At 38.2% G+C, this 13,566-nt stretch overlaps 1 protein-coding gene across 1 annotated transcript in view; it reads right to left on the bottom strand.

Moving 5' to 3' along the window:
• The window catches only part of ATP1B3 (ATPase Na+/K+ transporting subunit beta 3), a 37,710-nt gene that overhangs the window by 18,597 nt on the left and 5,547 nt on the right, over positions 1-13,566 (bottom strand). Inside the window, exon 2 of the mRNA XM_074370341.1 lies at positions 481-609. Within this exon, the coding sequence (XP_074226442.1) occupies positions 481-609 (129 nt within the window). The remainder of the gene's footprint in view (positions 1-480; positions 610-13,566) is intronic.

Here is a 13,566-nt window from a genome sequence, read left to right on the forward strand (position 1 = left end):
TACATCACTATTTAATACTTCTTATCATTTCCATACTAAGCAATTAAAATCATGAAGCATGTGTATTTTATAAGATCAATGCTCTAACCCAAGCTAGAGCTGAAATATATACTTTATAAGTAAATTACTCAGGGCAAAGTAATCTGCTACACAATATTCATAAATGCCACTCATAACTATAACTATATTTGTCAATCTGGCTTCACTTTAATTCTCAATATTCATTTCTGCTTACCTGGAAAAGAACTCAAGACTTATCAGCCATGTTTTTGTATCAGTATGTAAATATTAAAGGTCTTTACATCAGTGTGTAAATATGAAAGCTCTTTATATCAGTATGTAAATATTAAACAAAATCAAAACTTTCACATTATCTAATCCTATAGTTTAACATCTTTTATCTGCTATATAATAGACATATGGAGAAGATAAAGTATAATCTAATTTTGTTAAAAGCCACAATAATCACAACATGATTACCTGGACTAGGAATCTGGTCACGGTATTTTGGAACCTCATCATTCAGAGTCTGAAGCATAACCCACATTGTGAATGAAAAGAGTGCAGCCAGGAACCCATAAAAGACTAGGTAGAAGAGCAAGATCAAACCTGTAAAAGAAAATGAAAGTCATAAAATTTGGAGATGTACACGTTGCATGTGTCGGGTGAGGGGGCCAGGTTAAAAAAACAAACCAGCCATTGCAAGGCTAGGATTCCAAGCTCTGCCATGCACACAGCCAAGCATCTTCATATTCAGACCGATATAAATTTGTCCAAGCAAGGGGTATTTCAGCAGGCAGCACCCCCCCATCCGGTGACCCCCTCCTCTCCTGATGCTTGAGAGTACAAGCAGTTTCCACAGATCATTCTGATTCAAGGTCACAGCTTTAAAATTCCAGCATATAAGGATGTGTTTCCCAAAATGGGCTATGTCCTCTAGAAAGGTAAAGGATGATTTTAGGTTGGACAAAACTCCCAATATGTATATGTCCTTTTAAGCAACAAACAGAAAAGAATTAGCACATCAACCCCACATTTCACACAGTAATTATCTGCATAAATTGGGTTTTAAAAAGTGAGTTGGTTTAAAGACTAGCCAGGAAATGTACAGAGAAGGCAAATCATGAAGATGGTATTCAATGAGTAAAGTTTAGGAAACACTGGTTGAATGGAAGCCTCATGCAAAAATAAAGAGAGGACAAGACCAGAAACAAGCCCCCGACCCAACGGGACCTCGCAATTCCACTGCTGAGCACAAAGCAAGAGCTGGCAGACGCAAGTTTCAACATCGAGGGCTTAACTTTTTTTCCCTTCACAATCTGGAAACACTAAGATCTATCCTAAGCCACTGATTTATTTTGAGAACATCTAGAATTATTTTTCTCAAATGTCTATATTCAAAGTTCTAACATCACAAGTGGTCACCATCTAGATTATACTAGGATACACTGTTAAAGTCACACATTTATAGTTGAACGTTTAAAAACTGATCAAATAATGTTAAATCCCCAGGGACAGCAATAGTAAAGAACACTTAATTCCCCAGAGATCAGCTTTATTTTCCAGTCTTAACAACCTGTCATTAATATTCGTTTGCCTCACTCGCTTCCTAGCAGAGGGGCTAGAGCAGGGGTTCCTAACCTAGAACCTATGGACTCCCTTTTCACCCTCACCCCCCAGCCCCAGCAAGGACTAACTTAAGAGCTTCTAAGATTTCTGTAATGATACATTTCTGAATATATCCCTTTTTCTTCTGGAGAGTGGCTCTACAACATTCTTCTGATGCTCAGAAGACCCCGTGATCCCAAACAGATTGCACCAAAAGCTAAATAACTTCATTTCTTAACTGCAGGCCAGGAAACTGCCTCCCCTCTTTTTAAATAAAGAGGTAACAGTTAAAGCAATTTCAATTTAATTTAGACTAGCATTCCCCGTCCTCCCCCTGCCCCAATTACCAGAAGGCCAAAATAGGGAGCAAAAGGACAGAAGGAAGAAAGGCACTCAGCACGGCACCTCCAGACAGCATCACTTCCCTGCCACAGCAGGGGTCCTGCTGCAGAAAAACAAAGGAAGACCAATCTCAAAGAAGTGATCAGTTTACTACAGAGGGAATGAAATACGTGCAAACCTCAAAGGCGGGTTTAATGAGATACAGGAGGAAAATGATTCTTTCAGATCTGGATATTTGTAGGAAACCAATGGGTAAAATGCTCCATACAGCAGACCATGGCTGACAAATACATAAATGTAACGAGTGGGGGCTGTGCTCCAATAAAACCTCACTTACAAAAACAGGCAGATTGAGGCCACAGCAGTTTATCAACCAATGCAAGAGATTTTGAACTGGAGAAGTTTAAAACAAAAGTACTAAAAGTTAAATTATTTGGCAGTGTTTTTAGGTCATCTCAAAATATTCTTATTACTTTCAACTTTGATTTTAAATTTCTAGGAAAAATAATATAAGTGAAATTTATAAAAATGGTTACAGAGCAAATGAATGTATAGCAGACAGGAACAAGCTGTATCCAAATATGCTTTCTAAAGAACCATCACACAATGAAGAAAGTGTTAAAACTTCCTATGAAGAGTTTCATTCACAAAACAGATACACAAATTAACAGCCATGTCCCAAACCTGCCTCCACGCACTAAGTGGCTATAAAGTCAGTTTTGAATGTAGAGTGTACAAACTAGTAAATAGTGATTTCCATTGAAAAGATTTACCTACTTGCTAACATCCTTCTGCCAAGACCCCAATTAAACACTTTAAAATTAAAATTAATCTCACTTAATAATTATCATATTATGAAATGATATCATATATGAAATACTACTCACAAGGGTGGCAGTACTTTATCAACTTAACCTCCTTTTCCCTAGTAAGAAAAAAATACGGGAAAATTTTTAAAAAGTTGTAAATGGCTGGCCTCATACAGGGGTAAACCGGCATTCAGTGACTCAGATGCAGATCTGCTAATGGGCTTAACACGATGAAGGGATGAAACTGGGGGTGCCCTGGCTCAGCAGTGGGTAGTGCAGACGGGACCTGTTCAGTGTGCCACATCTGCCTCACTGCTCGTTAACGTGAGTGGGACACAAATGAAGCTTTAATAGCGCTCATTATGTTACTAATGTTCCCTAGCATAAAGCCCAAGCATTTTAAGTCATTCACCAACTAAAGAAACTAACATGGACTAAAATTCTGATGAAACATCAGTATTTTAAACAGTCTGAGGTCAACAGAATCATAACCAAAAATGTTTACTCAAAATAAATACCAAAAAGTTGAGTGTAACTGGCATTCCACATCAACACGCTGCCATCCTAACAGTAACGCAACACAACTAATGTTACCTCTATACTTTCACTCTGACATCTAAGGGCACATAATGGAGAGCAACTGTCAAAAGACTCCACCCTTGCCTGATGCAGGAACTGACCCTCCTCCTTTCTCCATTTCTGGTCCTTAAGAAGCCTCAATTCTTAACCGGCTTTTCCTCTCTCCCCCCTAGTTTGGAGGGGTCAGCTACAGGATAGACACCGCTGGAGGCCGCGCATCAGGGCGGTCACAACGGGCTGCGCAAGACTCAGGCTTAGGCTCAAATCCCAATGTGACTTGGGGCAAGTACCCCAATCTACTCCCACCTAGAAAAAAGGTCTAATAATACCTAACTGAGCAGTCACATTATAAAGGAAAATAAGAGATTTAAAGACATAAAAATGAAACTGTCCGGGGGTTGGGGGGAGTGGGGATCAACAACAAACTAGAAACACTGCTGCACTGATACTGCAACTAGGCTTTAAGGCTAAACCCCAGGTTTAATGCTTAACCTAGTCAATTGTATTTACATTCTCAAAAAATGTTTTCGCAAATGAGATTTGATTCATGCAGACTCTATAAAGGAAACTAAGCAGCAAGAAATCTGGCCAAGGTTTAAGCTGTATCACCCAGGGGAAGGAGAAATGGATCCTGTCCAAACCCCCAGCTTCAACCCTCAGTGGGCGCCCGACGATTTAGTTCATGCACCAACCACCTGGCGTAGCAGAGACCCCACTAGGGCTTGGTCCTCCACAAAAATGCCCTCACTTCAGATGACACCCAAACTTCTGACAAACTGGCTACCAATCTGGGAGGGTCCCATTACCCCCAGGGGTTTGATAATTCACTAGAATGACTCAGAACTCAGGAAAGACTACATTTAGGATGACAATTTTGTTACAGAGGATACATGTGAAGTGAGGTCTGGGAGGGAATGCAGTTTCTATACCCTCTCTTGGTGGAATGTGAGCACAACACCCTCCAAACACATCAATGTGTTCCCCAACCTGGACACTCCTCTAACCTTCAGCATTCAGAGTTTTTACTGGAGCTTAGTTGTGTCTGTCTGATTAAATCAATGAACTTTATTTCCAGCCCCTTCCCTGACCTCTTGGTCAGGCTAGCTTCAAGTCCCAACCCTCTAATCACATGATCAGTCTTTCTGGGGAATGGCCCCTGTGGAAGGTACCTATAGGCCCACCAGGTATTTATTAGCAAAATGAGATATTCCTATTACTTCTAAGGGTCGCTCCCCACCTCACCAAAGCTCTCACCAGGAACATGAGACAAAGACAATACAAATTCTTCGCAACACCAGCACACATCTAGACAAAGGGCAGTCCTCATGCTTCACTGGGCTGGACACACCTAGCTCAAGATGCTCTGAGACCCTGTAATCTGACTCCTTACTTCTGCAACCTTCCTAGTTACCTGAGATCACCTAGAAACTAGAAAGACTGCACCTCTCCTCAGAGAATTCTGGTAAGAAACTATTCCCCCTTGGTAAATAAATATGCATTCTGTTTACACCTCAAAAAAAGAAATTAAAGCAGAGGCAGGTATGTTTTAAAAATCAATTATATGGACAAGTATAAGTTTAAAGTCCTTTGTATATTAAAATTTTTTAAAGGAAGTTTTTATTGAGGTGGAATTCACATTCAATTCACCTGTGAGTGGAAATGCTTGGTCATACGGTACCTCTCTGTAGCCTTTTAGGTTAAGTGACAGACTGTTGTCCAAAGCAGCTGCAACATTCTACATTCCCACCAGCAGGATTCCAATTTCTCCACACCCTCACCAACACCTCTTATATTTTTCAGAAAGCCATCCTACTGGGTGCGAAGTGCTATCTCACTGTGGCGTTTAATCTGCATTTCCCTAATGGCTAATGATGAGCATCTTTTCACGAGTTTATCGGCTCATCCAAATGCTTGGCCCATTTTTATACTGGGTTATTTGTCTTTTCCTTTGAGTTCTAAGAGTTCTTTTATACTGACACAGGCCTCTTATCAGCTATATGATGTACAATTATTTTCTCCCATCCTGTGGGCTGTCTTTTAATTTTCATGATAGTGTCCTTTAAAGCAGAAAAGTTCTTAATCTCAGTGAAGTCCAATTTATCTATTTTTTTTTTTTGCCTTAGTTGCTTGTGCTTTTGGTGTCATATAAGACACCACTGCCTAATCCAAACTCATGAAGACCTGCACCTGTTTCCATCTAAGAATGTTCAGTTTTAGCTCTTAAGATTGGATCTTTAGTCCATTTTGTGTTAATTTTTGTATACAGTATGAGGAAGGGGTTCAAGTTCATTGTTTTGCATATGGATACCCTGTTGTCCCAGTATCATTTGTTTAAAAACCAGTTGTTTCTTATTGAAAGAATTTTCTTAATTAATATTTACTATAATTAAAAAGTGTGTGTGTATATAGGCACATACACATTTATATTTTTTTTAAAATCATGGTATTATAAAAATATTAAACAAGATTTAAAAACTTGCCTAAGAATAACCTTCCAGTAAGAGAAATGCCCAGACCAGTACTTCTCCATGTGGTACCTTACCTGTCCTGCTTTCCCTGCGAGTCTCAAGCTGTTACCTTTTGTAATTAAAACTCCCATTCTCTGAAAAAATATCATTCACGCATTCTGTGTTACTCCAGGTGATCAAAATCTACATAGAATGAGATACCTGTTCCTTCTCTCCAAGAGTCTGGTTATCACAAGTGGCAGACATATAAATAATTACAGACATCGAGTACTAGAAAAAAAAGAAAGAATTAACTGTCTCTGGCAGAAAGAGGAAGGAAAGGGATTTCATCAGAGGACTCCCAGAAATAAGCGAGTTGGCTCAGCAAAGATGGAGAACAGGAGAGAGTTCTGGGTCAAATACTAGATGACTCCACAGCAGGAGCAGACAGATGCGTGTAAATCTGACCCTACCTCTAATACACGTATGCCTCTGGTGCCCAGCACCTACTAACAGTAGCAACAGCGTCTGTTTTGAAGTGGGAGCAGGGAGCATGGGTGCTTGGAAGAAAAACTGGGCAAGGTCTCAGATGAGGTGCTGAAAACCTAAAGGAGCAGAGAGTCTCCATACTTAGACCAGCTCTTGGCGGCCTATGCCTCTTTTCTGAATGCTGTGATGGGAAAGTCTAAACGCGAAGAGGTGGCAGGTGCACAGAACCAATAATTATCAAACATTTGAGGAAAAAACTAATTAAATAAAGTGTCAAACACAACAAAGAAAGTAACGCCTGAAAAAAATGGGTTATAGCAGCATATAGAGCAAAGAGGGAGAAGTGTTAACTGTAGCTAAAATACAGAGTAGAAGCTGAAAGGGTAGTTTTTAAAAATCAGAGTTCCTATTCTTACTGTTGAAATAAAAAAACTTAGTAGATAAGCTGAACTGGAGAAAAATCAAACTAAAGAAAAATCCAGACACCTAAAACAAAAAGCAAACCAAAGACTGGGAAAATTTTTTGCGTAACATGTAATCAATAAAGGACTTGCATCTAGAGTACATAAAGAACACTTACAACAAATTTCTAAGATGAGCAAAAGTTTTGAACAGAAACTTCAAAGATGTAAAGATTACAAAAAATAAAGCTCATGAAAAGGTACTCAACATCACTAGTCATCAGTGACGGGCAAATCAAACCACTACATGTTCACAAGAATGCTAGGAATTCTAAAGACTGACCATACACCAAGTGATGGCCCAGGAGTGAAGCAACTGCAACTCTAATACACTGCTGGTAGGAATGTACCAAAACAAACGCTAAAACAACGACCCATTTTGGAAAACAGTTTGACAATTTTTTGAAAAGTCAGCAGTATACACCGATGATAGTATCCAGCCAATCCATTCATTCCTTGATATTTAACCAAGAAAAATGAAAGCACATGTTCAGAAGGAAAGGGATATGAATATTCATAAATGCTTTATTTATAATTACTAAAAACAGGAACAACCCAAAAGCACATCTACAGATGAATACATGCCTGGCATATCCATACACTAGAATACTATTCATGAACTATTTCTCAACATAATCACGTTGAATTAAAGAACTCAGCTCCCTCAACCCCAAAGAGTACACGCTACATGATTCCAAGCATTTAAGTTTTCAGAAAACACAAACTAATTTAAAGTGTCAAAAACCAGATCTGTTTTTGCCTGAGGAAGTAGGGAAAGAGGAAATTCAGGGGGCGATGGATGTTTTGATTATTTTGATTAGAGTGACAATTTCATGAGTACTGTATGTGTATGTATATAGGTTAAGTATTCATCAAAACTCAATTGTATGAATATGTGCAGTTTACTGTACATCAATTATACCTCAATAAAGCTGTTTAAAAAACAAAAATTAGGAAGAAGGTCTAACCTAGAGAACTGGCCAAGCTGAAGAAAAATTCAGTGAGCTAAAAGACCAAGCCAAGGTGTTCTAAAACACTAGGCAAAAAGGTGGACAGGGAAAGTATGGAGATAGTTTGGATAGAACATCAACAAATCTAATAGGAATTCCACCAGAAAAGGGGTGGGGGTGCTCAAAGAAATAACCCATTTTGTGTCTATATTGGAAAAGATGGAAAAATACTGGAAAACATCCTATACCTAGACACAAACAGGTAAAATTTCAGAATGCCAAAAATAAAATGATGTATTCCAAGTTGAGGAAAAACGATTATAAACTAAAAGATGAACCAACCAATAAAACAAAAGGACTTCTCCAGACACACAGGACTCAGAAAATCTACTACCCTCAATTCTGCCTGAAAGAATTGGTCATACAACACAAAAAAACTGAAGCATAATAGCAAAAAAATGCTAACAACCTAAGTGTCCTCAAACAAAGCAAAGAAGAAATGAAATATAATATATAATGGAAAGCTATACACTGTAGTTAAAAAAGGAATGAAACAGATCTCAAAAACTCCCAGTGGGAAAAAGTAACTTCAGAATGATACATACCACATGTTTAAATTTAAAACACTCAAATGAGTTACAGAATTCTATAAATTTATGTATAAATTTACAAATCAAATTCATAAACAGTGGTTATCTCTGAATAAGGGAGGAAGGGATTGGAGTTGGCAATGTGGTAAAGGAAGATGTGAGTTTTGGCTACATTGTCTTCATTCCTTTTTTGGGGGTGGAGGGTGGAACTTATATATTATCTGCCTAACCTGGAAAAAAGGACAAAGTTCAAACACTAAATCCCAGAAAGTTAATATAATTGTACATTTTCTATTTTTTAAAGTTTTCTTTTAAAAAATCTAAGGCAAGAAAAATATATAAAGCAATGGTGAGCAGAGAAACCAGTAAGACTTACTGGTAACATCTAAGTAAGTGTTGGTAAACATTTTCAAATCAGAAGTTCTTAGAAAAAACAATCAGAGCTCTATCTCTTATGTCCAAATGCCTTTAGTTCATTCTCCCAATTTTCAAGAAATACATTCTTTTTCTAAACATTTTTTCTTTTTCTACAAGTTACCCAAACAGTTTTAATAAGGCTAGTACTATCCAGATACCAAAATTGGAAAGACAGTACTCACACAAACTTCGCACATTTATTTTATTTTACAAACACTTACACAGAGGTTACACACTACAGTGTGACAATGACATAGAACAGAGATACAAATTAACAAAATAGAACAATGTCTAAGAAAGGATCCACATAAAATGGAGTTTTGCATGTAACAAAATTGGCAATTCAAATAGTGAGGAATGCTGGGTTATTCCATATATTTTAGGGTAAGTGATTAGGAAAAGCCCATAAAAACTGAATTTGTAATGTTAATTTAAAACAAGTACAATTTCTAAAACAAAGGAATTATGAGACTAAAGAGAGCAAAAAAATGAGCAAGTCACTGTAAAGAAATGGAAACTGAGCAAACAAAAATATGCTCAGTTGCAGTCATCAGAGATACTGCAAATCAAACCAACCAGATACCAGCATACTACCAAACTAGCAGAAAAAATTTAAAAAGGGATGATAACCAATGCCCAGAAAGTTGAAGGGAAACAGGCAGCAATCTCTGCTGGTGGGAGTGTACACTGGTACAGCTTTACAGGAGGACAATCTCAGTAGAAAAATAAGCATATACTACAAACTGGTGATTCCATTTCTCAGTGTCTACCCAAGAGAAACAAATTGCAGTGCAATTTGTCAGAGGAAAAATGGAACAACCTAAATATTCATCACCAGGATATACATCCCTACACTATGGAATACATCCCTACACTATGGAATATTATGCAATGATTCAAAGGAGATAAATATATATAAAGAAAGACATGGAAACACAGTCAAGACATATTAAGTGGGGAAAAAAGCAGTTTAAGAACATACATTCTTCCTATTACTCATGTAAAAGTGGAAAATTATTCCTACACATTCCATACACACACACACACACACACACACATCGACATATATAAATGTGTTGGAAAAGCACTGATAGTAAAACTGATAAGTAATCATTGCCTGCAGGAAAGACTCCATAATTGGTAGAAGACAGTCAAAGGAAATATGAATATATTGATTTATTTTTTCCTGCAACATTCAATTAGGAATATTTACAAATACACACGAAGGTTAGAAGAAACATAAGTGAACATCCATAAAACCACTCATATTCTACAGTAAACAGTCTACTATATATATTTCATATCTATTCACCATCTGTTTTTTAAGTGCATTTCAAGTTGCAGATATCCATACATTTTACCCCTAAACACTTCAACATGCACATTAACAAAAACTGAGGAAAAAATTACATTCAGTGAAATACACAAATCTCCAACGTACCATTACTTGAGTTTTCACAAATGCATTCACCTACATGATCCAAACTGCTATCAAGACAGAGAACGTTACCATCACCCTACAAAGTTCTCTCAGGTCCCTTCCCAGTCAACCCCCATGCCCACCATCCTAGAGGCAGAAACAGTTTTAGGCTTTTTTTTTAAGCACAGGTAAGTATTGTTTGTTTTAGAATTTCATAAAAATGAAATTATATATATAGTATGTTCCTTTTGGTAAAGCTTCTTTTCTGCTCGGCCTAACTGTGGGATTCACACATGTTTTGTGTATCTATAGTTCGTTCTTTTTTACTGTTGAGTGGTATCCCACTGTGTGGACATACCAGTCTGTCTGTCCATTCAGCTGTTGGACACCTGGGCTTTTCCAGTTTGGAGCTACTGTGAATATTTCTGTGTACTTCTGTGGACACACGTTTCATTCTCTTGGGTAAACACCTAGAACGGCTGGGTCATGTGGTAGATGAACACTTACTTTTACAAGAAACAGATCTTTATCCAAAGTGGATATACCACATGTTTTAAGAAGTATCACAGGTAACAGTGGTTACCCAGGGAAGAAGCTGAGGATAACAGTGGACATACTGACTACTCACATCTGTACTGTAAAAATTCAAATAATGATGTTACTTTTGTTGTATGAAAAGTACAAAGCCAAGGGTCCACATTCCACTTAAGACTAGTTTGTATTTCTTGGGTCAGCCTACATTGACCATCAACTTCTAAAGCAGAGGTCAGCAAATCATGCCTGCTGCCTGTTTTTGTAAATAAATTACTGAAACACTAGTTTACATATTGTTTACAGCCACTTTCAAGCTACTAACAGCAGAGTCGAGGAACTGCCGCAGACACTATACAGCTAGCAAAGCCTAAAACACGATCTGGTCCTTTAAAGAAAAAGTTTGCAGCCTCCTGTTCAAAAGCATTTATACAGGCTTTTTCATTCCAAACTGACTTTTATTTTTGGAGGGGGGCGTAATTAGGTTTATTTATTTATTTACTTGTTTGTTTCTAGTGAAGGGACTGGGGATTGAACCCAGGGCCTCATGCATGCTAGGCATGCACTCTACCACTGAGCTATACCCTCCCCCCTCAAACCGACATCTTGAAACTATCTTATGCAACTTTTCCCTTATAGAGGAAACTAAGACCAAAAGATTTTAAATGACTTGTCTAAGCTTAGATGGAAATGTAGAATTCGAATTTAGGTCTATATTCTGAGTCCTAGCCTGACCATCTACTCAATATACCGATAAACTTCTATGACTTATCAAGTAAAAATACATATGCCCACTGGCTCACTTTGACTATGATGCCCTATCTGGAAACTTCAAAATGAATTAGAAGTTTAGTGGAACAGAATCATGGTAAGCTAAGGGAAAGTATGCCTTTACTAACAAGTTTCTCCACAAAGAAGACTTTCACAGTGTGGAGCTATACCAATGAATCCACAATACTCTCAACTTAAACAGGTGACTCACAAGCGGAAACTGATTAAATGACAATTTTTTTCATCAAAAAAATAGTGTTTACTATGTGCTAGATGCTGCAGGGCTCTAAGTCCTGCTCTGTGAGACTATCCAGTTATTAGGAGTAGTGTATAGAAACAACTATAATCCAGGGCGCAAAGTTTTAGGTGTTACAGGTGATAAATGTGGTATTATTTTTCACCTGGGCATGTCAGAGGCGGCTTATGGCAGAGCTGGCACTAAAGCGTTTATGACACAGAGCAGGGCGGGCACGGGAGAGGGAATGAGCCAGACCTCAGAAACACCCACCTGGATCTGACATGCAGTATACAGGGAGGATGGTATAAAATGACAGGTTAAGAGGTTGGAAACGTAGTTCTAAGCCAATGTGTAATACACCTGGAATGCCAGGATATCTGGAACTTATTTAAACTTTCTGAAAGCAGTGGGAATCCAAATAGTCCGGGGTACAGGGAAGTAGTGTGATCAAAGCTAAAGCCTTAGAAATAATCTGAGAAACGCTGGTTTAGGTCACAACGATTCTGACTGATTCCTTGGGTCTTTCCCGGGATGTACCAGTAGTTAAGAGCCTACCTTCCCCAGTAAACAACATTACCCTTCTTTTAAGCAGCAGATAAAAGCTGGAAAGCCAAGGGTCTATTTAAACTTGGAACAATTTTGAAAGAAAGTTACGAAAGATCTTCTGGTGCTTAAGTTTTTTAATCAGAGAATTTACATGAAAAGGCACTATCAGATCCTGATAAAGAGGGGCAGGATTGGTGGGAATGTTAAGGAAATTTGCAACAGGTGGTTAGCATTATGAAGCTAGGAAAAACAAGCACCCCGGGATTCCCTGTGAATGTGCGCCTTCACAAGGTACTGGAGGATGGGGTGAGGCGGAAGAGTGGTGAGCGGGTCAGAAAAAATTAATTCCTGAACTAACTGTAGTAGGGCGTGGGTCGCAGAGAGATTCAAGCGATGTTATAGAAGTTGAACTGGCATGATTTGGCCAGGTTCAGAACCCAGATCACAGCAATGATAGTGACAGTCTACAAAAATTAAAAATATAGGAGTAACTCAGAACTCCAGTGAAGGAAGGGGAAAAAGCTCTGCTTAATCACTTGATACATAAGGTACTGGAGTTATCTAAGCCTCACTCTCAGGTTTATGGGATATGTAAGAAGCAACTGGAATCAGAGATGATGCCAAGAAGTAAAATGTGTCAGTAATCTCTGCAATTGTTTTGAGATGAAGATGAAGAGAAAACAAGGCCAAAAACAGCACCTGGAAATACACATTCAGGAAATAAGAGAACCAGGAAAGAAATGACTAGAGAAGTGTGGAGTGGGGGTAACGGCCACTTTTTATGGGCCAGATACTGCCAATGGGTCAGAAACCACAAAAGAAAAGTACCTCATGCTGTACACAAGGGTCAATTCCTTACCACAGCATTAGCAAAATACTAAGAGGAAGTCATAAATAAGAGCCAGCTCCACAAATGACTCGGTAACAAAGTTTAAACAGATATGGGGAGGTTGTCAGGTTAGAGAATTCTTTTCAAAAATATTATTAGCTAACAGCACCTTGTAGGGAGAGGATGACACTATTAAATTAACCCCCATTAAGTCTGAGAGCAGATAAGTTAAAAAAGAATAAAAAGCCTTTATGAAGTTCTCAGAAGAGCCAAATAAGCAGCTAAATACAACAATAAACCAGGACACAGGAGACCTAGATAGTAACTTTGGTTCTGTTATCCTAATCAGATGCACCACCCAGGCATGTCAAACTCTGCTGAGTCTCCCATGAGAAAGTTAAGGGGACGCTTCTTCTGAACACTGAACTATGAACCCATCAGTGCTGAAGTCAAAAAGAAAAAGAAAGGACACTGCCCAAACACTGAGTGAACCTTTATGCTATTATATGTCAATACCATCAAAGACATTAAAAATAATG

This window comes from Camelus bactrianus, chromosome 1, assembly GCF_048773025.1.
Source record: "Camelus bactrianus isolate YW-2024 breed Bactrian camel chromosome 1, ASM4877302v1, whole genome shotgun sequence".
NCBI classification, from domain to species: Eukaryota; Metazoa; Chordata; class Mammalia; order Artiodactyla; family Camelidae; genus Camelus; species Camelus bactrianus.